The following is a 24607-nucleotide window of genomic DNA, read 5'->3' on the forward strand; positions in this document are numbered from 1 at the left end:
TTACTTTCAACATGCCTTTTAAACATCTGCGTTTGCCAAGATACTGCAAAGCAAATAAACTAAACTGGACTCCATTCATCTCTGAAAAAGATCTGCAGGATGTTTTCATTTTTGTACTGAATGTCAGATGTTATATAAGCTGTTAATAAATCACTCATGAAACAAAATGAACAAATCTAAATGTTATGAAAGGCAAAGTTTGTCATCTTAAAGGTCCCTTCCTGTACTTCCTCAACGTGACTCCTGCAAACTGTTTGGCCTGTCCTGTTTCCAGTATCCAGCATTTCTAATGAAAACACATATGCCAAGGGTGTCGCAACAAAATTATACTGCGTGCCCTGGTACAGCAGGTCCTTGCAGAACAGCTACCATCAGTCTGATTTCCTTAAGCAGGGAACAGTGTTCTTACTCTTTTGCCTTAGACTTCCATGGAGCAAGAGAGCAGGTTGCAGATTTGAGTTCCCATAGAACAACAGGGACTCTGATCTTGCTCCATGACTAAAGCCCACAGGGAGAAAGGAGTCACAAGTAAGAGATTCACAGTGGGAGCCAGTGACAAGTGAAATTGTTAGGAAAGTTACATTTACATTCCCCTGCTCTATTACACCCACATCACTCCCACAGAATCATCCCAAGTGAATACACAAACCCAACACAAGTTCCCAAAACACCGCTCTGACCTAGCAGTGAGGGGTTAACAAAAAATACTCTGACTTAAGAGATCTTAAGAAGATTAAATACAACAGAAGGTCATGAAAAAAAATGCAGGTGGAAGCCTGTTCACCGCAGAGAAGTAAATGCGTTCACTCTGGGACTGATACAGTATTCAACTGGAAAATAATTTTGCTCCTTTGGTATCATCACCTGTGATTATGCGACACAAAGCAGTGAGTCTCCAGTACACCCCATGATTTGCTAACAAGAAATGAGATCTACAGGGACAATGTAATCACATGTCAAACCAACTAATTCACTAAGTTGACGATAATTCCTTCAATAATTTGAACTGAAAGTATTTAACTCCACTTCTTCTCAAGTTGCATGTTTAGCTTTTAACATTAACAAACCAATCGCATCAATTCTACATACATTTAGAGTTGACTTAAAAGCAGTATTTGGCTTTCAGCTGTTGCACAAGATGTACTTAATAACTACATTGATTCTTTCTCCATTAAATAATACATAAGAAGCTTTCTAATGATCTCAAAATTTGAAAGCAATGAGTTCATCACTTTGAAGCCAGCTTTCTGTTACAAGCCTCATTTCTATCAGACTTCACCAGCTCAATTCTTATTACACCAAAACTGGGTCACAGATGTTCCCATTCTCTCTGAACTAGTAGTTTATTTTTTCCTATATATACACACATATATATGATCAGAAAGGTTTCTTTCAAGACCTCTGAGCAGTAAAATGTGACTGATAGGTATGTCTTTCTGTAAACTTACTGCTTGAAGAAGAAAATTCTGTTGCCTCACATTGTTTTTAAACAGCTATCAGAACAACAGTAATACATGTGTAATTCGAAAACTGATCTCCATGCGTCAGAAATCAGAAGCTAAGACTTTTAACACCTACACAGTCAATCCATAATTCTGCATAATTTTCTCTGCTAATGAGCTGTAAGACTGCATTGTTTGTTGTTAAGCTATTAAGAAGCATCACCACTTGGTCAGTCTTATATAAGGATTAGGTCCAGCAGAAGGGAAGCTCAGAACACAACTCTCCAAGGAAGCACTCACACACCTGCACAGAAGCTAATCCAATCTAACAAAGATCAGAATAATTTTTTAAAGTCAGCAGATATAGGGAAGGGACTTTGTCTTAACATTACTATCCTTATTATAAGCATATCCAGATTTTACTAGACTTACATCTTCTCCAGCATAACAAAAAATTAAGACTGAGCTCTAGTGTTCCAGAAAAGTTAAATTCTGAGTTTTCCATGCATGTAACTGTCCTTCCTTTCTGTATTGTCAAAAGCAGGGTTAGTTCCTACCTATGCCCCATGTAGTCCTTAGTATTCCTAAGATAAAGACAGAGGAAGAGGGTGGAAAGGACAATATCAAGCAACAGTGCCAAAGTACTTCCTGAAGGCAAGTATTAGGCAAGTGTTTATAACAAGTGTGAAGTAATAGCTCAAGTATCAAGTGATGCTAAGCACAGCATGATCTCCACTACCCTAATGCAATTAAGCACATTCTAAGAAAACTTCATTTAGTTTGCCAAGGACTTTTCAGAACTATCTATATTCCCAGAGCATGTTTTGCTGGTTTTTGCAGAGCTGTATCATAGATTCTGCAGTTACTGACTTTATTTTCCTCTTTTCTCCTCACCCAAGCCAGTTTATTTCAAGGTTTCATAAAAAGCAGAGCTGTTTTATAAGGCCTAGTCCTGTGAACTAAATAGTAAATACAAGCCATTAATTCTTTCTTACTTGCTGCATACAGTGCAATCTTGTCATTGTCCTTGTGCTTCAGAAGATTTTCTGCATAGTTCAGACGGCTACCTTTAAACCATTCCGGGACATCTGCGATACTTTTGGATGTATCAACCACCTGAAAAAAAGTATAACACATTCCTGGAAAACTGTAATATAATTTCTTTTTCAGAGCATCATACAGAAATCAGCTAATGAATTCCAAGCTCTTTATACACTCTATTAGGCAAGAATCATTTCTCCCAGCTTACAGATGGCAAACAGACACTAGATCCTGTAATTACAGGTCTGGAAAGATTAATTATTTGTCAACTGCCACAAGCAAAGACATGATTACAACAAAACTAGAAAGAGTTCCTTGCTGACAGTTCTACCTTTGGACCAGCCTTAAATACAGCAGTGAAGCAAACCACTATGGCTACATCCAGACCACAAGATACACGCAAACCACAGTGCACGCTGGGGTTTTGCCTCTGGGAACATCCCGAGCAGGGACCAAGCTACAGCGTATGGTAGCTCGCTGCCAGGCCATACACTCCAGCCTCCCTCTTGTAAAAAAATCAAAACATAGGAAGGTGTGGGCACCCCATCTTCCCCAGCATCAGTCACAAGGTACAGAGACCAACATCAGGAACTTCGACAATGGCAATTCAAATCAACCCTAAGCTAAGTAAGTGACCTGTGTAGTCAAACGTAACTAAAAAGCTCAAGCTTTTTGTTCCAATTCTCCATTTTTAGAATGTTTACTGCAACTTAATCTGTAAGTACTCCACAGCTCCATCCAAAGTGCAGAAGTACTGCTAATCTCTAGAATCATCATACTACAAACTGTCAGAGTGCACGTTTCTGCCATCCTTGATTTGCTCTTTTCTAAAAAGAGGGTCCAACTTAATAAGCCCATATTATGTAATTCCCCATTTAGGACTAAGATGTGCAAAGAATTGAAAAATGCAGTGAAAAGTCATCACAAAAACATGTTCAACTGAAACATCTTCCCCCCCATTTTGAAATAATTAAGCCTCAAATATTAAATTATCCCTTGGTAAGTCACAGTTAAGAATATACCTTTAATAACAGTAGAAGGTAAAGAGCCCCTTAACATTAGACATAGAAGTCTGTAAATTCCTTCCAAAATGTCCCACTACTAGGGATTCAACTGCCCAGCAGGACATCTATTTTGTAATCTTCAAATTGAAACTTTATTTTAATAGTCATGTTTTTGAAAGCTTCGGTTTATACCCTCAGGTTCTCTCTCATGGACTGCACATGCATTATAGAAAAAGCATTCTTTCAGACCACGTAAAAGGCTCTTCTGAAAGCCAGATAAACTCAATACCTCCCATTCCAGAAAAACCTAGTATTTCCATTCTTTGAGATGTGCAGTGTATATATTACTGGAGGCAATCCTAAAATTCATTTTTATAAGAGAAGTTAAAGCTCACATGGAACTGCTCTATTGTTTTACTTTATTTCCAATGAATTTTCTAAAAATAGGAACTCAAGTAGTTTTCTCTGCTTGTAGTAATTAGCTAGTTATAACATTTACAGTTTATCAACTCAGGCTGCAGAAATATTTTTAACACCAACATGTATTACTGCAGTAATTAGAAGCCACTCGTAGAACTGACTCATTACTGACTTCCTTAGCTTGAAGAAAAGTGAGCAGAATGTTTTCAGCATTTTCCAGGACAAGATCTAATATAACCCTATTTTTTCCTGATGTGGAACACCCCTTCAAAGAGCTCCACTAGCATAAGGTGCTGGACTTACATACTTGAAGCTCCGTTATTTTCAACTCGGGTAACTCCTATGACTCCTAGTTAAGACTGATCTCTTTGGTAGTGGCATTCATTATATGAACAACCTGATCGCTCCCTTGGAGAGAAGTCCCCAGCAAGCAACAGAAACTCAAGGTTTGCTAATTATTTAGTGGAAGATCCCAGTTCTAGCAAGTCTGTAAAAATGCAGAGCTTTGCAACAAACCTTTCACTTCATACAGTCCCAAATGCTCAGCAAGTCTACAGAGAAGGGAAAGAAGTGCAGTCTACAGTACTGCTGAGCGCAGTCCTCATTAGATGAGTAAGGCTTTACTCCTACTCACAGCAGCACACAAGGCCAATTTGTGTGGTTAGGTGAACCCGCCAAGCATCAGCTGTACTCCCATGCCACCAGCTCCTGTTCTATAATTGCTCTTCACAGCAGCTGATCAGTGACCACTTCCCAAGCCTCAGTATCTAAGAAGCATCACATTAGCTATATCCTCTGTCCACACCTCTACTACACTTCCTCTCCTTTAAGTGGTTTGCTAGTTGTGCTATTACTACGCATTATCATGCCCCAGAGATTCTGCTTACCCTAAGCAGAGACTATACCTTTGGGAATGAATCTCACCATTACCATGAGACAGATAATACTTGCCTTACTGTGGTACATGTGATGTTCTATATGACCTGAAGAGCAAAACAGCATGTCTCATAGAAAGCTAGAGAGAAGATACTACCAGAACACTCCAAGCAGGCCTTCCACAAGAACAGCTGTCAGGTGCTTCTTGTAGCAAAAAGTTTAGGCTACATTCCTCATTGAAAATCAACAGCTACTTGTAACTTGACATAACAATGCCAATGCTGCCACTTCAAGTACCTTTGTCCTTTTCAGAAAGGACACAGATATCAATTGCTATGGATTGACATGAGCATGTCTACATCAAATACTTAAAACCTTTACTAAGTTCAAATAAAACACTGGCTGCCTGTACTATATACACACAAAATTGTATTGTTCTTAGAATGACCTGTGAAAGTAGAAACTGTTTCACTGGCTAGGAACAAAGGAGACAACTCTGGTTCATGAAAAATTTTATTTTCAAAGCATAATGCTTGCTTCCAACAAGCAGCAGGGATCAGGTTGTAAGACTTCAAATCAAACTTTTCAGCTCTTTAGCTACAGTTACTGTGACCAGCCTTTCCTCCTGACATACAACAGAAATGGACCAATGGTAAGTACTAACAGCAAGTCAGCTTCAAGGCTCAATAAAGCTGGAGTCAAGCCTTGAAGCTGACACTGAGGGAACATTAGAGGCAAACACCAAGGTCCATAAAGAGTGAGCCAAGTATGTTCTTCTGCAGTACTTGTCTATCAGCTGGCTCTGCCTCCCCCTGTTTTAAGATCTCACATCACTGCAAGACCCTTCTTGTGAGCCTCTAGACCCCTGCATGCACATTCTACAAGAAGTCTAGTTAAAGCCTTCCTAGGCATCCCAGTCTTCTTGCTTCTCATCCTCAGTTAACATCCATTTTTAGGCCACCATTGCCTGCTTCAGTCTCCCTTCCAGTTCACCAGGCATTGGTGGTGTCTGGAGGCGCAGACTTCCAGGAGTACCAGTCCTGCAAGGCAAGAGAACAAGAAGTGTTACTGTCCAGCTTGCTTAGTACAGATACAAGGGTGCAAAATAGCTCCTCTGAACTGCTTGCTCAGGACAATTTACATTCATGTAGAAATTTAGAAAAATAGCCTTGCTAACAGCACAGAATATGTAGAGAAAATAACAGTATCCAAACTAAAATCTGGCCAGATTTTAAGTCTTTTATCTATGATTGTAGTTAAGTGTTTACAGTCTTCAGACTACATACTTCAAAAAGCAGGGTAGTTCTTACATTCTCTTCTAAAGGGTGGGTCACATTAAGACACCTCAGCATGCAGTTTCATGGCAGAAGGAACCACTTGATCTATCACACCATGCAGTACAAATATTTGCAAGACAGGAAAAGGCAAAAGAAACTTACCAGTCCCCTCTGCAGAGCTGCCAGCACTCTGAGTGTTCTTGGAACAGATGGCCTCCAGGGATTAAGATACAAGTCCAGTCCTCTCTCTACTAAGTCCCAGGAAGGTTCCTCTGCATCAGACTTTTGAAGTAATTAGTCCATCTTCCTCACACAGAAAACTATAGGGTGATGCTGATATCCTACACTAGGACTATATATGAGGGCTCCAGCTTTGCCCTCCATCTGCAAGAGCTTCGAAGTCAGCTTTATCTCAAAGCAGCACTGTAGCATGCCCTGGTATTACACCTGTGATTGTGTTCAACCACTACCATTCCCTCAGAGATATTTCAAGCCTACATCTGATTGCAGGGACTTCCATAACCAGTTCTACAAAACCAGAGTGGAAGAGATGTGCTTATCAGGTAAGCTGACTCAGGGAACATAAACACAAACTTGACTGCATGCCAACATTTACAAAAACCAAGATGATAGTCTACCAGCATAATCCTAAAGGAAGGCAGTATATTGATAGGCTCCTCATAAGCTGCCAGGACTGCCAAGGTATGTGAGAGCACATGACCACAAGGACACTACAGCAGAATTGTCTAGGACAATAGAACTTGAGGATTCCACTGTCCTAAAATGTATCAGCAACAGAACATCACCATTCACCGCACAAGGAAATTCAGGACTATACACTTGACAGATTCTTCATATCACTTTCAAAGGTTCCAGGAACAGGTCAAAAGGCTGACTGCAAAACTGGTTTTTCTCCCCTTTGTGTTGCACTTAACTGTTTAAGATAAATACTGACTTACCTCATCATACAGGCGAGAACATACGATGTTACTGTACTTCCAGAATTCTGCCCAGAAGTCTGAGTAGGATTCCACTGACCACTGGTATAAGTCATCGTAGTTGGCTAGAAGTAATAGATATATATTAGCATTATGCAGAGAATTACAGGAATTATACAAACTACAATTAGGGATATCCCGGATAAGGAACATTTGTGGCTAAAACAACCAGTAAGATAACACCAATCACACAGAGTAGATCACTTCTCTGTTCAAGAGAAGTGACTAGGGCATCAACAGAAACAGTCTACTCTGTCTTTGCTCCTGAGAGCCAGCACCTGCGCAGATGGCATCATTTCACCTCACTGTGTTACAAGCCACCACAGAGATAGGGACCTTTTCTAATAACTCTGTGCAACATCTACACACCACCACCACTCTCTGCAGTGAAACTGAGGATTAGACAGCAGGACAAAGTCCTGCTTGCTGACATTTCCACTCCCTATCATATCATCAATATGATGCTTTCATACAGCAAAAGATAAATAAGTCTTCCTGACAAGAGACATTTGCTGTATGGTATGCTTCTAGTCCAGAACTAAAGACCTCTGACAGCATGGTAACATGGAGATTAGATGCACTCATTATCTAACTGTAATATCAAGAGCACTGTTACAAAGGAAGTATGCAATATTCCTCGATAAATAAGGGTCTGACAGATTGCAGCTTACCTTTTCATGCTAAAACAGCATGAATGGAGTAAAACAAGATGTTTACTAGCTAGATATTAAAACCATGACCCAGCATTAAAAACATGGAAATGAGCAGTTTAAGTCTTACACAATCGTGAGACAGATGCAGTAACGTGAGGAATACATACCAAAAACCCACAATTCAAACTAAATACTGAAAATCAGTGTGTAAAACAGTTCTAGGTATGAACAACTGAAGCTGATTTTCATCACAAGCTTAAAAGTGACATTCCCAAGTCATGTCCATAGTGTCTGAAGCTGTGCCAACAGCCAAATTTAACATGAATATCTGCCATCAGTGACAGCAGTAACAGTTTCCTGCTCTGCCAACTGTTTCCTATTTAATGCTTTCAGATAAACACTTGAAGTCATTTTCTCCAATTATCTGTGGTTTGTCATCCTGTTATCCAGCTGATAGCTTCAGAAGTCATCTTTGCATCCTCTTCCTACAAGGAGGTCATCTTCCAGCTTTTTAAGAGAAAAAAACATTCAAAACCTCTCTTCACTGTTACTCACACTTGATCACTACAGCTGTTCCCCCACCCAGTCTGCCCCACATCTTACTCCACTCAATCTTTTCCATCAACATGACATTACTCTCTAGGTATTACTGACATAGTAGAAGCAAAGGCAAAGACTCTTCTCCATAAATCAACTTTTACTTCCATGTGCCTCAATCTCAGCCTTCTACATACCCTTTTTTACACTCCACCCAAGTTACTCTTCACTATTCTGTACACTGCACATCAGCTGGTATGGGGTTAAGACTTTACCAAAGGAAAGTTCAAGCTTCCATCTCCTCCTTCAAAAAGCAGTTGTAGCATTTACCAAATGCTTCAGAGCATGTACTAAGAGCTACAAGTCACCACTAATTTGATTTCTTACAATATGAACAGTTTGTTCTGTCTTGTCTATACAACCTGTCCCCAAATGAGCTTTAGCATGGAAGTCCTTCAGGGCACAGGCCTGTTATTCAGCAATTAAACATTGCATCCCATAGCTACATTTTCAGGGCTGGACAGAGTCACACTGTTTAGGGGTTATATTGCCCTTAGCTCTCCTCAGTCAGTCCACATCTTGATGTTACATAAAGAATCCATTCTTGGTTGTTGAATAGCACACAGACCAATGAACATCAGCTGAAGTCTAATGGAAGTTGACAAAGGTTTCTATATACACACAGGAATCCACTTTTAACTTGATAGCCACTTCAAGATGGGTTGAAAAAGTTTAGTTGTTACAGCCATAAACATCAGCAGCCCAGCTGAAACTGCATTCAATCTTGATCATATGATTACCTGTTACATGACATTTTTACTCAGGAACCAGCTAAAATCCTGTAGTAACTTGTTTCCTATGTAGCAGGAGAGTTAGACACTATACATTTGTGTTCAAACGGGAAATCCCCAGCAGTCCCAATAATGACCTGGCTTGCCTACATAGTAAGTTCCAAAAACAAGATGCATAATTGTTTTCTAGACATGAACTGCTAAAAGCACCAGATACATTGCTACTACTCCAGAGCATCTCTGCTTATACCACAGACACATTTATACTGGACTGACAAACTTGTCAGGCCGCTTGCCAAAACTACTCCCTCCATCCCCCATCAGACAAATGATTATAGGAAAGCTACACAAGCAACTCGGTCCCCAAATACTTAAGGAAAACAGACAGCATAAAACAAGCTAGTCAGAACTAGAGGGTTTGACCACCACATGCATTGAAGTCCACTTGGTTCATGATGTGAACGAGCCCACGCAACCAGCACCACTGACTCCTGATACCCCAGAGACACTACCTACAGTTAGTAGTCACTGGAAAACAGAACAATCTGGGTTGAAAGACATCTCCAGAGGTCCAAACCCCTGCTCAGAGCAGGGCTAAATTCAGAGTTGACAGGATGTTGCTAAGTCAAAGGACTGCACACCTATTTACAGCCATATAGGTATTTCTGAATGGGCATAAAGCAGAGCTTGAAGTTCAAGAGCTTGGGCAGATGCATAGCAAAAAGAAAAATCTTGGTTGCCATCACTGAACCAAGTTATGCATCACCTTTCACTTCCCAGCATATTTAGAAATCACAAAGACATACTCTTCACAAAGATGAAATTGTAATCATGGCCTTAACTCAAATCTCACATGCATATGCTGTTAAAGCACCACACTAAGGCTTACATTAACCTCACAGCCATGAGGGCAGCGATCCCTCCTTCCCACACCCCCTTAAAACACAAAGTCACTCCAGTACTGCCACTCTCCCCGGGAAATCCCTGCAACAGGACCCCGGCTCTGCACAGCAGCACTCAGAGCACACAGCGGGTACCAAGGCCGACGCCGCCCGGGCTGACATCCAGCAGCAGCACCAGTAACGGATAAGGCTGTTTGCATTTCGCAGCAGCGTGTACCTTCAGGCTAAGCGAGGTGCTGCGCCGGAGGCCCAAGCCGAGCATCCCACTGGCAGCCTGGACCACTTCACCCCCCCCTGCCCCGGGGGGTGCCCGGGCACCCCGACCCCTCTCGAGGGTAAGGGCTGACAGACGGCCCGCGGGACCGCGGCGGGGCCAGCCCCGGGGAAGCAGAGCCCCGCCGGCCCCCACAGCCAGCGCACGGCCCCGGGCAGAGCCGGAGCAGAACCCCAGGGCCCCCCGGCCTGGGCGCTGCCCGCCCGCCCCCACCCAGCGCTCACCCAGGCGGAGCCCGCAGCTGCTGGCCACGGCGGCGCGGAACCGGTCCATGTTGGTGTTGCGCTTCGTGTCAGGCTCCCACACCACCTGCGACTCCATGATCTCGGGCTCCCGGGACATGGTGGCGGCGGCAAACGGGCGAAGCGAGCAACCGTCCCTCCAGCGGGGCACCAACACCACACCGGCCGCCCGCGGACCCTCAGCCCTGACTGCAGGGCCCCCTCTGCGGGCGCAGCGCTTTAAGGGCCGCCGATCCTACACGCCGCCGCATCCCTCCGTAACCTTCCGCCGGAGAGAAAAGAGTGCGGGGCGTTGCGCCCCGCCCCGGCTCGCCGAGGGGGCGGTGAGCACGGCCGGGCGCCGAGGGAGGGGCGGCGCGGCCCAGCCCAGCCCCGCCAGCGCCCCGGCGGTCCCCGGCCCGGAGAGCGGGGGGGTCATCCCCCTCCGGCTCCCTCGGGGGTGCGGGGGAAGGCGCGGTCGGTGCGGAATGAATGGGGGGCGGGCGCGGCTGGCGCCCGGCCACGGCACGGCCGAGCCAGGGACTGCGGCGAGGCCCCTCAGGGCGGCGGGGCCCGGCCTCTCGCCTCAGGCGGCAGCGGCCCCCCCGGGCCCCTCCCGCCCAGTGACCGCGTCCTGTCCGCCCCGGGGAGCCGCGACCCAGCGGCCTCCGCCCTGACAGGAACCCCGCGGCGGGACTTCGTTGAACCACCGGCTGTAGCGGGATGAAACGGCAGATCCCGCCCCTGCCCCCGCGGCGGCGGGGCCACCTCCCGCCGGCGGAGGCCGCCGGACAGCCGGGGGCCGCCGCTTGGGTCCCCGGCACCGCTGAAGGGCGTCAAACGCGGCGTCGACAGCGCGGAGGAAGCGTCGCTTCACGCTTTTGGACAGCTCTCTGCGAAGTGACCGCCGCTATGTTGCTTTTTTCCCCGGAGAGGTCTGAAGAAGTCCTCGCTGGCAAACGGCTTTGCCCCAATAAGGAGGCAAGAAATGCGTTTCTCCATAGCCTCGCTATCCCAGTTACACTTTGGTAACGCTCTCAGCCTACATATCTTGCACCTTGGATTAAAATCGATTGCTTCTCTTCTTTCAAAATGTGAGGTCTGTCTCTTATTGACAATCACTATGTAGCAACAGCCGATTTTAGCCAAGAAGTGGTGGTAATGAAGTACTTAATAACAACGTGCAAGTCACTGTGTATACCTGCTGCTGATGTAACTTATTTTCAAGGTCATGATTTCCCTTCTAATTCATAGAAGCCTCAAAAAATACGACTTTGATGGTAAATTGTACAAGCATACAGCCTAAATATGAAAGTAAAATGTAGGTACTAGATAGTAAGATACCAGCTATAAATTTCATTTCCATTTTTGTGCTACTGGAATACAACTACTTTATTAAATTTGCGGGCCATGGCAACATGGTTTGAACAATCCTGCAATTTTTATTTGTCTCAAGAAAGACCTTACATACAGCATAGTTTTAAATAACTGTCTCCAGAGACTTGGAGAGGTTGGAATCAGGACACATGATCTGCTTTCACGCACCTCCCTTGCCTTGGCAGCGGTGCTCAGAGGGGTCAGCGGAGGTGTGAAAGCCGCGGCGCGGACACCCTGCCAAGGCCCCGAGATACGGGAGGGAGGCAGGACACGTGCTCCGGTGCCCGGCCTGCGGGTGTTTCACTGCCTCGGCTGGACTTGGGAGCCACGGCCTGCGGTGGAGAAAACGAACTGCCTGGAAACCCCATCTCTCTGCACGCCCACAGAAAAGATAACTTTTAATTTTTGCCCTTCGGGTTGTGAAGACATTTATTACGATAAGAAAGCATTAACCAATGTGGATATATGTACTGGCTTGGGACACAACGTATTGCGGTGCAGCTGTCAGGGTCAGATTTTAGGAGTGTATTTATTACCTCACACCAGGGACCTCAAGGGCCAGCAGACGTGTTCCTCAGCCGCCCTAGCCCTCCGCAATTATTCACACCCAGTTGATACAGAGCCTGTCCTGCTCTGGGGGGTGAACTTGAGCTTTTGGCCCGGTTTTCTTCAGTTCTCCGAGAATCACCCCTGACGCACATACCTGGTGAGCCTGTCACGGCCGGCGCTGGTGCGCCCCCAGCAAGCACAGGAAGCGAACCTGTAATTTCCCATTTTTACCCCATTTTCGTTTCATCCGGCCCCACTCAGAAGCCGCCCCCCCATCTGTGACCCGAGGCAGTCACAGCTCCGACGTCTCCCGCCGCCCCCTCGCTCAGCAGGGCGGTGGCCTCGACGCCGCCCGCCGCCACCGCCCCTCAGGCGGCGCGGGACCGGGCAGACCCGCGCTGCGGACGGATCCCGCGCAGCGCACGGCGGCCGAGACGCCGGAGCGTCTGATTGGCTGCCACGCGCCTGGCCCCACATCAGCCCAGAGCCCGCTCTCCTCACGGCTGGGCTGACGGCGGAAGAGCTGACACCACGAAGAACCAATTGGCGCAGAGTTTTCTCAAGCCTTCTTCTCCGTCGACCAATGAGCGGCCGGATCACAAGGAGGTGTGCCCAATCGGGGGGGAGCGCTCATCCTGCTCGGCGGGAGGGGGTGGGGTCCCTCCGTGATTCCCCTCAGCGCTGAGGCGAGCCCGGCGTGGCACCTCCGCGGTGCCGGTATTACCCGTTTTAAGATAAAAAAGCAGCAGAAAAACAGCAGCTTTCCTCCACCCAGAGCAACCTGTGCATCTAAAAAAGAAAATGCTCAGCCAAATCACCTGAGAAGGGACCCAAAAAATCCTCTCACTGAGCTGAAAAAGGCGTAGTTTAAAACGGACTGACCCACTTACTGTTCAAGGAGGAAGGGGCGCGCTGGGAATTTGGCGATAAAACTTGGGCTTTTAGGAAAGCCTGACAGAGCTTCTCATTTATTAACAACAGTTTTACTATTGCATCCTTACTTAGAGTGGGTTATGCCTGCATGTTCCTTGCCCTCGTTCCAGTTTTGCCTTATCCAAGCCAGTTTTTTCTTCTTTCAAAAGTGACTTTGGAAAAATGGGAAGAAAAAGAAGGATACTTAAACAAGCCTTTAACTAGAAAATGGGAATTAAGAGGACTGCAGTGACTATTAAAAATAGTATGGAGGCTAGATTAGGATAGCTGTAGGAAAATAGCCTGAATAAGATGAACTGGAATTGACCATTTTCAAACCTTTTTAAGCTTTGCTTTATACCTACGAATAGTAATAATAGGTTAAAAATGAAGTCATGTTTTCTGCTTCAGATTAGATTAGGGGCCCTTCAAAAGATGCTTCAGAACCGATTAACAGTAATAATGATGATGATGGCACTACCTCGTTTGTGGTCTGTGAGGTAACTAATCGGCAGTCAGGCTGTGAAATTAAAACGAGTGATGAAATGCGTGGACCTGTGAGATAAAAGTTTCGTAATAATACCTCATGGCAATCTGTGCAGTGTGCTGAGGCCTGACCATGATCCATTGATCCAACACCTGGATTAGGAAATCTAAAGATTTTGGAAAGTTTTAAAAAAATCCTATATTCAGAGTGGCCACCGGCTGGTTAATGAGTCTGTATAAGAATAAGAAACTTCTGGCTCATTTGACATCCATGACCTCTGCAACCTTTTACACGGTGTCAGGAGAACAAGTAACCAGAATCAAAATCAAAAGCATTTGCAAAAAGGGAAGAAGAAAGAAAAGGAAAAGGAAAAGAGAAAGAGAAAAAGAAAAAGAGAAAAAGAAGAAAAGAAGCAGTGACACACTGCAAGAAAAGCCTCACGGAGCTAGCAGCAAAACATGAAGAGAAAAAGCCTAAAATGACAAGAGGTCAAAAAGCGATCAGCTCTGACAAGTTGAAGCTATGAGATGAAGACAGAAAAATAAGGGTCGGTGCAGTTAAGGACTGGTCCGCAGTAACACCAGTTGGCGTTCTTACAGGCTATGCCATTTTTTTCAGCATAAAAATGATTTAAACAGAGAGAATCCTATGATCTGCTAAAACTTTGACATCTAGAAGACCCCAATTTAGTCTAAATACTGTTCAGATTGTTGTTAAATCCCTATGTCTGAGTAAGACATCTTACGCAGTTTCTAATTCAGATCAGGAAACAGAGAAGTACACTCATGCTTCTTCTGTACATTAAGACCCTCATCAGAGGATCTTTCTAGAAACCTCACAGTTGTCCTAATTAAAAAGTTCATTGTGGTTGAGATCAATATTTCATGCCATGATGCAATGTATTCTTTGAGCAGACACGATTTCATTTATTTAAACGAGAAGGGTGAAATGCTGCATAATTTCATAAGAGCTGTGGATTTGGAGAGATGAACGTACCTGAAATAGACTCATTGAGACAGGTCAGGAAATCAATTAAATACCAGGGAAGATTCCCAAATTATCCTGACCTCACATGAAGGACAAACCTGAGCGCAGGCTTCCAAAGGCAGCCACTAAAATAGGCCTCTGAGCTTCTGTAAAACAACAAGCACTTTGCAGAAGTGATTTTGAGGGGGATCCCATGATGGAAACTCACGCAGAGAAATAGGAACGTCCCCAAATTTGCAGAAACAAGACACATCGGACCAGAAACAGCACAAGGCGACCCAGAGAAGGCGATGCCAACTGGAAACAAATCGAAGGATTGTAACTGGCACCAGAAACAACACTCCTGACAGTCAATTACATTACAGTCATGGTTTTGTACCGCAAGGTTCCTTACGTGCAAGAAATGCCCCAGAAGTGGCCACTTTACCATGCGCTGGGAGTCTCAACACAGTGTGACACTGAGGGCAGAAGGCTCATAAGGACCTCAAGAATCCCTGTCATCAGTTACCAACCCATTCTGGAAGAGTATGAGATAGAGATTTCAGAATATACACAGGTATTAACATATCAGCAATTTCAGGGCCACCTTAAAAAAGAGTGAAAGCACCATTTATAAATATATAAAGAATCTGTATCCCAGTGAAATCAAGTAAGATCCTAAGTACCTTCCTGGATCTGGGCCCAACCCTTTCAGGGCCAAATATAAATAAATGCTAAAAGGTCTAGGCCATTCTGCTAAATGTGAAAATAAGTGTTTTGGCTAGACTAAAACTGGGGAAAAGGCCATAACAAAGATGTCCGTATTCTAGATGTCTACTCGCCTACTCAGCAACCAGCCTTAGGCTCAGCCACGAGGTTTAAGCATCAAGGACACAGGGTACAAAATCGGAAAGAGATACCTGAAGTTATTCCAGTGACTGGAAGAGCTACCAGCTGCACCCCAACTCTGAGGGAACTCCCCAGGAAGGGGCAGGAACAGCAGAGCTCTGCCCTGTAATTTTCAGAGCAGAGATCCTAACTGAATGGTGCGCAGACATGGTCATGGGCCACCTACACCTTCCCAAGCACAATCAGAACCTCAGGGGAGAGTGTCGGGATCCCCCGTGCCTTGAAGTTGCTGTTGGGCAATTTAGCAAACATTTTCTGCCCCAGCTCACGTTGTCAGTCGGTGCAGAATCTACTCTACAAACCTATGGATCTGGTTTTATGTTGCCATCGTTGTGTTAAATCTTGTTTAACTCAGGCTCCTGTCAATTAACGATGAATCAGAATGTGCTCTGAAGGCAATAAAGTGCTTCTCTATCTCCTGGGGATTCTTACTTCACTCTGTTAACATCCTGGTTGGGTTTCACTACCCAGAAGGAGCTGATAACATTGTCTAATTTTTACTTCCCAACTGGTATTTTGTTGGCCTGGTTAGTCAGGAAAGATCAGCATAAAACCTGACGGAAGAGGGAGTCGCACCATTAAGCGTGCCGAATTTCGGCATATACATCTGAGTCAGAGTTTCTCAAGGGTAAAGGACATGAGAGTCCTTCAGAATCCCTTGATCTCAAGTTGTAGTGTACTGAAAAGATGTCATTTTTTGATGTTAGACTTCTATAATCCCTTTGTCATTTGGGGATTGCACCGGGGAATCACCTCAGAGAGGGATACCCACGCAGGAAAAGCAGCTCGCTGTACGCTCTGTAAAGCTTGTGATGAGTCTCCAGAGCCCAAATAGATAGCTGAATAATTTAAAAGCTCCTCGGGAGAGGGTCTGGGGGCCAAGAAAACTGATCGCGGGTCGCAACGCGCCTTTGCAGCAAAGCAGACCGACAGCATCCTGGGCCGCGTTAGTAAGAGCGTAGCCAGCAGGCCGAGGGATGTGAGCCTTCCCCTCAGTTTGGCACTTCGGAGACCACGTCTGGAGTAGCATGCCAGGTTTGGGCTCCACGCTGCAAGAGGGGTGTTGATACTGAAGCCAGTCCAACGGAGGCCACTGAGCAGGGCGGGGGGCTGGAGCACAGGGTGCCTGAGACTGCCTGGAGAGGGCAAAGGCAAGACCTTATCTCTGCTACACCTACCTGAGGGGAGGCTACAGGGAAAATGGAGGCAGAACCTTCTCAAAGGTGCACACTGACAGCGGGAGAGTCAACGGCCCTCAACTGAGACGTGGGAAATCCTGATTAGATAGGAGGAAAAAAAAAATTGCCAGGTGGATAATTGATTTTAAAATTTAGCCTGGAACAGGCTAACTACTGTGACAAGTCAAATACTGGAAGAGGTTAAATATTAGGACTGGTTAGTACGGGAAGGACATGGACCTGTTGGAGCAGGTTCAGAGGAGGCCACCAAAATGATCAGAGGGATGGAACACCTCTCCTGAGGAAAGGCTGAGAGAGTTGGAATTGTTCAGCCTGGAGAAGAGAAGGCTCTGGCGAGACCTTATTGCGGCCTTTCAATATTTAAAAGGGGCTTATAAGAAAGATGGGGACAAACTTTCTAGCTCGGCCTGTTGCAATAGGACAAGGGGTAATGGTTTTAAACTAAAAAGAAAGTAGATTTAGACTGAAGGTAATTTTTTTTTTTTTTTTTTTTTTTAACAATGAGGGTGGTGAAACACCGGCACAGGTTGCCCAGAGAGGTGGTAGATGGCCCCATCCCTGGAAACATTCAAGGCCAGGTTAGACGGGGCTCTGAGCAACCTGATCCAGTTGAAGGTGTCCCTGCTCATGGGAGGGGGTTGGACTGGATGACCTTTAGAGGTCCCTTCCACCCCAAACTATTCGGTGGTTCTATGATTCTGTAGACCGGGACAAGCTAAATCTGGGCAGGTTGCTGGAGAGGTGCTGGGGACCTCCATCCTTGGAGGTGTCCAGGACACAGCAATAGACTGGAATAGACCTTTTTGGCTCAGGGAGGCTGCACAAGACCTTCGGCTGCCCCATTTCAACCTAAATTAAATTATTTCGTGATTTCAATAAAGCTATTACGGGGGGGGGGCGGTTCACCCGCAGAGTGCACCGCGCCCCCCCCCCCCCCCCCCCCCCCGCACCGCCCCCCCGGACGGCGGCGGAGTTCACGGCGCGGTCTCTAGGCGGCGCTACAATCGCGGCGCTGGCTGGTGCGGGGCGCAGCGCGGGCGGCCATGGCGGCGGGGCGGCTGCCGGCGCTGCTGCTCCTCGCCCTGCTGCTGGGCGGCACGGCGGGACCCGGCGCTTGGGCAGCGCGGAGCCGCGGCGCAGAGAAGCAAAACACACTCCGCCGCGCCGCCAGCGGCCTCTACCAGGGCGTCAGCGGCCTCTTCGGCGAGGACAACGTGCGGGCCCTGCAGAAGGTGAGGCGCCGGTTCCTTCCCCCCCCCACCCTTCGCTTCCTTTCCCTTCGCGCCCTCTGCCCGCGCCGTTCTCCCGGGGGTGACCGGGCGGTTCTGTGAGGCAGAGCCCCGCGGTTGGCCGCCTCCGCCCGGCGCGGTGCTCGGCGCAGGACGCGCGGCGGCCTCGTCTCCTGTGCGAGCCCGGCTGCGGGTGAGGCGAGGGAACGGATGGAGCGTTGCTTTGGGGAGAAGAACGGGAGGCGAGGCTTGACGTGGAGCAAACCGTAAAAAATATTAATAAAAGAAATCTTTAAATAAAGGTTATGTTAGGTGGGGGAGGCGGCCAGGGAGGACCGCGGTCGGTGAGGAGCCCTCCAACTGAAATACGGTCTGTCTGCATCAGCAGAGCATCCTGTGTTTGCGGGGCCACATAGGAACTTGCAGGAAATAAGGCATGCAGGCAGACGGACCTATACATTCCTCTGTTCGTTCTTCCCTCAGCCCCTAGCAAGAAATAATACTGTTAAACTGACCTGTAAATGCGTTTGAGACATTTGGGTGTGATGCTGGGGAAATTTCTTCAGTTGCTCGATAAAACTAATTCTCTGGTTTGCTTTACCAGTGTCCATTGCTAGTAATAGTGTTTTTTTTAAACTTCAGAACAATGGTAAAGCTAATAAAGTGCATTTTTAAGTCCTGTCAACATACACATTTACATGCCAAAATACCTAGAATAAGGGCAATTGTAATAAGTAAATTTATGATTTGCAGAGTTCAAAAATATTTACAGAGTTACATTTTTTGCCCTTGGGGACTTCAAAATTGCCTGCAATTCTTGTTTAATGAATTATAATTCTACTCATGACTAGTAAGTGTCAAAGTGTGTTTAAGGAATTGAGGATTTTTTTTTTTTTAATTTTCAATTTTATTTCTCAGTTTTTCTCAAGGTTGACAGAGAGGTTTGTGAATGGGGTGGATATATTAATGGACACATTCTGGAGAATATGGACTGATTTGTTAGATGTTCTTGGAATTGATGGTAAGTGTGATGACTGTCAACTCTTGAACTATATCAGCCTGTATCAATATTTACAAGCATAGGCCGAGTGGGAAAATAATTACATTTTATCATGCTGCATTAAACATCCATCAGTGGTATCTCTATCCGCTTCACATGGCTTTGATTTTGCTATTATATTAGTACCTTCAAACAAGAGGACTAAAAGCAGCCATTACGTTTCTGTATATGTATCTACAGGATGTCCATAAATGCATTACAACTTAAGGTTGGTTTCTTGATATCATCATTAAATGGATGCACACGGCCAGGAACGGTGCAGGGAAATAAAGGAGGACTAGAAGAAGGAAAGGGGCAATTGAGAGCCTTTAGAATATAACTTTTACAGACAAGGATCTTTAGCCTCAGTATGAACTTCCACCTTAGGCCCTACAGTAGTTTGTCTTTAAAGAACCTTTAGCACCTCTACTTTAAAGGAATTAATTCAGTCGCATCATTGGAGCTGAGCCAGTGATTTGAAAAAGGTCCATCCAGAAATGGATGAGCTAGCTTTACCCCTTATTTTAGAAAACACAGTCGTGACCCCACTGCATGACCCTTTGAAGCTGTGCTTGCATTTTTACCCTTATCACTTTGGCATGCACTCTTTAATACTCTGTAAATTTTCCTTTGTTTTTCAGCCTCCAACTTGACTCATTATTTCAGCCCAGCAGCAATTGCCAACAACCCGACCCGTGCTCTTCTGCTGATTGGTGCCATTTTACTTGCCTATTGGTTTTTATCTCTCTTCCTTGGATTCTTCTTCTATCTGCTGCACATGCTGTTTGGTCGCTTTTTCTGGATTGCGAGGGTTGCCCTTTTCACTCTCTCGTGCGTGTACATCCTCCAGAAGTATGAAGGTGACCCAGAACACGCAGTCCTGCCTCTCTGCTTTGTTGTAGCGGTCTACTTCATGACAGGGCCAGTTGGATTTTACTGGAGAAGAAACAGCAACAGCAGCCTTGAGGAGAAGATGGACCACCTCGATAGCCAGATCAGACTTCTGAACATACGTCTTTCCCGGGTGATTGAAAACCTGGACAGAGGCAGTGACCAATGAACCAACCCCTATAGACCACTGTACACCAGCTCTAGAAAATTCCTAAGCACTGTCTCATTCGAAGTTACAAAGCAACAAAACATCACGTGGTAAAAAGTGTGCAAAGTTATAACTTTTCATCATGTGTAAGACTAATTTATCTAGATTATACACTCAGCCATTATACTTGTAGGGAAAAAAAAACATTTAAAAAATTCAGCTGTATATTCAGAGAGTTTTATCCAGTACTAGAATTTTCTCAGTAGATAAACGCTTACTTTTACAAGCATTTAAAAACATCTTTTGTAAAGTTTTTATAAAAGCAAATTGAGTAGTCTTTCAGATACTGAAATTGAGCTAAACATATGCAAATTTGACACTTAAAAAGTTAAAAAGAAAAAAAAAATCTCAAGCTACCAAACACTTCCATTGAGAAGTAACTGCTGTGGGTCCGCATTTTTTTTTCAAAGTTGCAAATGTTTTTGTTTTATTGTTGGCTTATTTCATTGCCTTGGAGTTGCCTTTCATAGCGTATCAGATGAGGAGTTTTCTGGTATCCAGGCCAAAAAATTCACACCATAGCTTTTAACAGGAGGTGGGGAATAAGGGAGAAGGAATATTCCATAGATTTGAAGTCCTTAAATGCCAGTCCAATATGAGGAATTGAGAAGTGCACCTGTGGCATTATTTCATTGCATTTCATCTCGAGAACTTTAATTCGGTGACTGGGAGGAAATCAGTTTTAATAAATTGACACGAAGGGAGGAGATGTAGCGTGGCAAATTGTAATTGGTATTTGGTCTTCACAGTAAAGCATTTTCCAAGCATAAGTGCATAGAATAAAACATGATTTTTAATCTCAGGACCCACGTACTTTCTCAAAAAAGGCAGCAGTTAAAACACTTGCAAACGTATTGTTGCTTAAAGCTTTCTCAGGACCAATAAGCGGCAATAAATTATCTTCAGGAAGATCTGGATTATTTTCTAAAATTTTCATAGTTTTATAGGCGCTTTTTGCTTGAAGTCTGTGTCCTCACTATATCGGGTTTTGGGGAAAGTGAGTCAACTTGTGAGAAGGGTGTGTTAAGCAGCTGTATTTCAAAGTGGTGTAGGAGCTTTGAAGCAATTTTATTTTGAAGGATTCCATGTATTGGTAACCTTAGAATTAACTAGCTTGGCTGAGGACCACTGGCTTTGTAAGGTTTGCTGAAATGCATTGGAACAAAGGTAACCTCAGGGAAGAAAGTCCAGTAAGCGGTTTAACTTGGTAACCTAGAGCATTCGAGGATATAAATAGGGGAGGGAGGGGAAGCACCTAAACCATAGTGATGAGCACAGCATCAATACCATGAGAGGTAAAATGGACCACAGCTGAAGCACTACATACGCCATGATACCTGAACGACCAAGTAAAGAAAAAAATGGAACTAAAATGGGTCTGTGATAGGGACTGGCTAAAAAGCAAGGGGAAGAAATACGAGTAGGTGATGCGCATGCTGTTGCTTCACCTGCGAGTACTGGCTCTCGCGGGACTGGCCGGCAGCCGCTGAGCACCGCTTGGCGCCTGGTCTTCAGCGTTTTCTTTCGTTGGGTAGAGCTTTTGTTGGATATGACGCTTAACTGAATGTAACTGTGAGGTGAATTTATTTTTCTCTTGATGCTGAAGTTTAATACTCTTCTTAAAATGTGTGTTACTTGCCTAACTGCTTTTGGTCTGTATGTGACATTTACATGAGGGATTATTTTAAAATCCGTGTTAATGGCCTTTGCTCCAAACTGTGATCGCTTGAGTTCAATGCAGTTGAAGTTCATATGCAGTTGGCACTGTTGTAATCCATTTTAATTTTTTATGTCATCTGTAAATCCCCTGCGCCCCATTTTTCAAGAAATACACATTTAGAGTTGCAAAGTAACTGCTTTTCATAACTTAAAATCTTTCCCGTGAACAGATAAGCACTATGGCAACAAACAGTCTGCTTTGCAAAGCTGAGAATGTAAATTACAGTATATTCCTTTTTACAGCTCATTTTCCATAGTATTACAGAGTCTTCCCTGTAAACTCAGCTTTCCCTGCTGTTGTGCACAGAGGCCTGTGCTAAGGCACTGACCTGGAAATTAGGAATTGATTAGCACAGCTTGTCAGGTCTTCACGCTTTTTGCTAAATTTGAGGCCTGAGGACCAAAGCCTGCAACCCTCGCTCATGTAAGCGGCTCCATCGACTTCAGTAGGACTGTGTGCATGAGTCAGTTTTGCATAGATTGTATTTTGTGTAATCCATATTTAATGTTGAAGGTAAAAATACTGAATCGTTTATATATTAAGAGTTGTCTATGATAAAGATTTCTTTTAAAATACTATATAAAAGTTAATTTGGATTATAGTTCTTCCCTGTCTCACTCTAATCATTCCTCCTATATTAATACTCTTAATTTTGATCACCCTGCTGCTTGAAAAAAAAGTATTTTTATATTTACTTGCATCCCATGTATAGCAAAATGTTATGTGAAAAGCAGTATATATAAAATTGGATATTTTTAATCAGTATTTTTTCCGGCGCTCAGTTCTCACGTTCATCAGAAGTAATGATTTTTTTTTTTTTTAAAGCACAATCTAATCTTCAATATATATACTTTAAAAATGCTCTGTATTTTTGAACATGCACTGTAGTGAAAGCGCTTTTGAGACATGAATGTGGTATTGCATTTAATCTCTCTCAACTTTTGTAAATACCTTTTACAAATATTTTCCATACCACGTCATCTAGTTTATCCATCAAGGTTTTTGCTGTTCTTTAGAACTCGTTCCGGTGACAGCGGTTGCGCTGCTTTTGTGTTACCACTGGCAGGAGCATCTCGTATGAACTCGCAGAGGTGCGCAGGTACCGCCTGGTCACCCACGGATAAACCCACACTCGGAATTTGCCCGAGCGGGTGGCAGAAATGGGGCTGAACCCCTGGTCGCGCAGCTCCCGGCCTCTCGCTCCGACGGCTGGGCAGTTGGGCGGAAGGTGGGCAGCAGCGTCTGTGTGCTCCTCCAGCAGTCCGCTTCCCCCGGCATCTGCCCCGGTGCCAGCTGCTTGTGAGGTGGCACGGGTTACCTGGAGCGCAGCCGGGTGCGGGGATGCGCCCCGTCTGTCCTCGCCTTAGAGGCTGCTCGTCCGGAATGGCGCCTGTTCGTTGACCTGCCCGTGTGCAGCAGCCCCGTGAAAGAACGTCGCCCTGTGTAACCGGCTGACGTAACCGGTTACGATGGGCTTCCGGCTGTCCAGCGTCAGAAATTCTGGTAGGGTCTTCAGTGTTTTACACTTCGTACTTTAAGACCTAATATTTGAAACTACGGTTGTATTTTCAATACATTCATGTTTTTGCAAAACTAACATGGGTAGCAATTCCTTCGGAAGTACACACCTCGCCTCTAGATAACTGATCTGTCATATTCGGAATGTAACGCTTTTAAAAGTGGTATTGGGTGTCAGAGTACAATGTATAAACTCTGGTGTAATTCAGTGCTGTACTTAATAGTGCGTCCTTCAAATCGTGATTTGCTTTTAAAGACTTGTTGCATCGTTAGCGTGGGAAATAGACCAGTATCAATCTTAGCTCTTCGACGGTATAGAAGTTTTTAGGTGTGATTTGCCTCACGTACTGATCTGTATTTGGCAGCTAATGACGTAAATGACCATAAGTTCTCTCTGTCTGGGTTGGAAAATAAAAGGTTTTATTGTATCCGCATGTATTTTAAACTTTTGGATAATTCCATCGAACTGTGATGACAGCACATTGAAAAACCGATCTCTTTCCTTCTGATGAGAAATGGTATTTGCTGCGGTAGCACTCGTTACCCGCACTGCTCTTAGTGATTCGCATCCTGTTTTGTACATCAGATTTCAAGATTATAGTGTTTAAGTTTGTACAATCGTGTTTATGTAAAAAATAATTTGGTCTGAAGAGATGATGTATGTACACTTTTGACATATGATCCATAGGGAAATACTAGGTTCTACGGATAATATTGTTAAGTAGTTACAAATATATCAGACTTATTTTTTACAGAGCTATACACGCCTTTATTTATTACTTATCTGACCACCCGATCAATGTACTATGTAGTTCAATATTTGCAGACCGATTTCACAAATCGACTATGGTATTGTGACAAAGCTTAAAATAAATGTTTACTGAAACTTTGCACCGAGGAATGAATCGCGTTTAAGACTCGGCCGTGTCGGACGTCTCCCGGGCGGGGAGGGGCGGCCTGGGGCCCGGCCTGTCACCACGCCGGGGCTTGGAGGGACGCGACTCGGTTGTGACAGGCCCGGGCGGCGCAGCCAGGCCCCGGGGCGGGCCCGCAGCCCGCAGCCACACCGCCCGCGCCCGGCTCGGCCAGGCCCGGCGCCTCCCCGCCCGCCTTCACCCCCGCGGGCCGCCCCGCGCCTGCGCACGCCGCCGCGCCCCGCCCCCTTCT

At 45.1% G+C, this 24607-nt stretch overlaps 2 protein-coding genes across 5 annotated transcripts in view; one reads left to right on the top strand and one right to left on the bottom strand.

Moving 5' to 3' along the window:
* The window catches only part of AACS (acetoacetyl-CoA synthetase), a 43547-nt gene extending 32968 nt beyond the window's left edge, over positions 1–10579 (bottom strand). For all 4 annotated transcript variants that reach the window (XM_059827563.1, XM_059827562.1, XM_059827565.1 and 1 more), the window contains exons 1-3: positions 10440–10579; positions 7020–7123; positions 2438–2558 (exon numbers count right to left, since the gene is read on the bottom strand). In XM_059827563.1, coding sequence (XP_059683546.1) covers positions 2438–2558; positions 7020–7123; positions 10440–10557 — 343 coding nt within the window. In that variant the 5' untranslated portion in view covers positions 10558–10579. The remainder of the gene's footprint in view (positions 1–2437; positions 2559–7019; positions 7124–10439) is intronic.
* A 7299-nt stretch (positions 10580–17878) lies between these two features.
* On the top strand, positions 17879–24330 carry BRI3BP (BRI3 binding protein). Its single transcript, XM_059827588.1, has 3 exons — positions 17879–18067; positions 18983–19085; positions 19745–24330. Exons 1-3 carry the CDS (start codon positions 17879–17881, stop codon positions 20161–20163), a joined length of 711 nt encoding a protein of 236 aa, XP_059683571.1. The 3' UTR covers positions 20164–24330.
* Positions 24331–24607: the final 277 nt, after the last annotated feature.

The sequence above is a fragment of the Gavia stellata genome, chromosome 21 (assembly GCF_030936135.1).
Source record: "Gavia stellata isolate bGavSte3 chromosome 21, bGavSte3.hap2, whole genome shotgun sequence".
Classification (NCBI taxonomy): Eukaryota; Metazoa; Chordata; class Aves; order Gaviiformes; family Gaviidae; genus Gavia; species Gavia stellata.

What these genes read in the sequence shown, in the direction of transcription:
- BRI3BP (XM_059827588.1), top strand. Translation starts at nt 17,879, where the DNA reads ATGGCGGCGGGGCGGCTGCCGGCGCTGCTGCTCCTCGCCCTGCTGCTG. An exon ending in ACGTGCGGGCCCTGCAGAAG is followed by an intron (nt 18,068 to 18,982) that starts GTGAGGCGCCGG and finishes TTTATTTCTCAG; the next exon opens with TTTTTCTCAAGGTTGACAGA. An exon ending in AGATGTTCTTGGAATTGATG is followed by an intron (nt 19,086 to 19,744) that starts GTAAGTGTGATG and finishes TTTGTTTTTCAG; the next exon opens with CCTCCAACTTGACTCATTAT.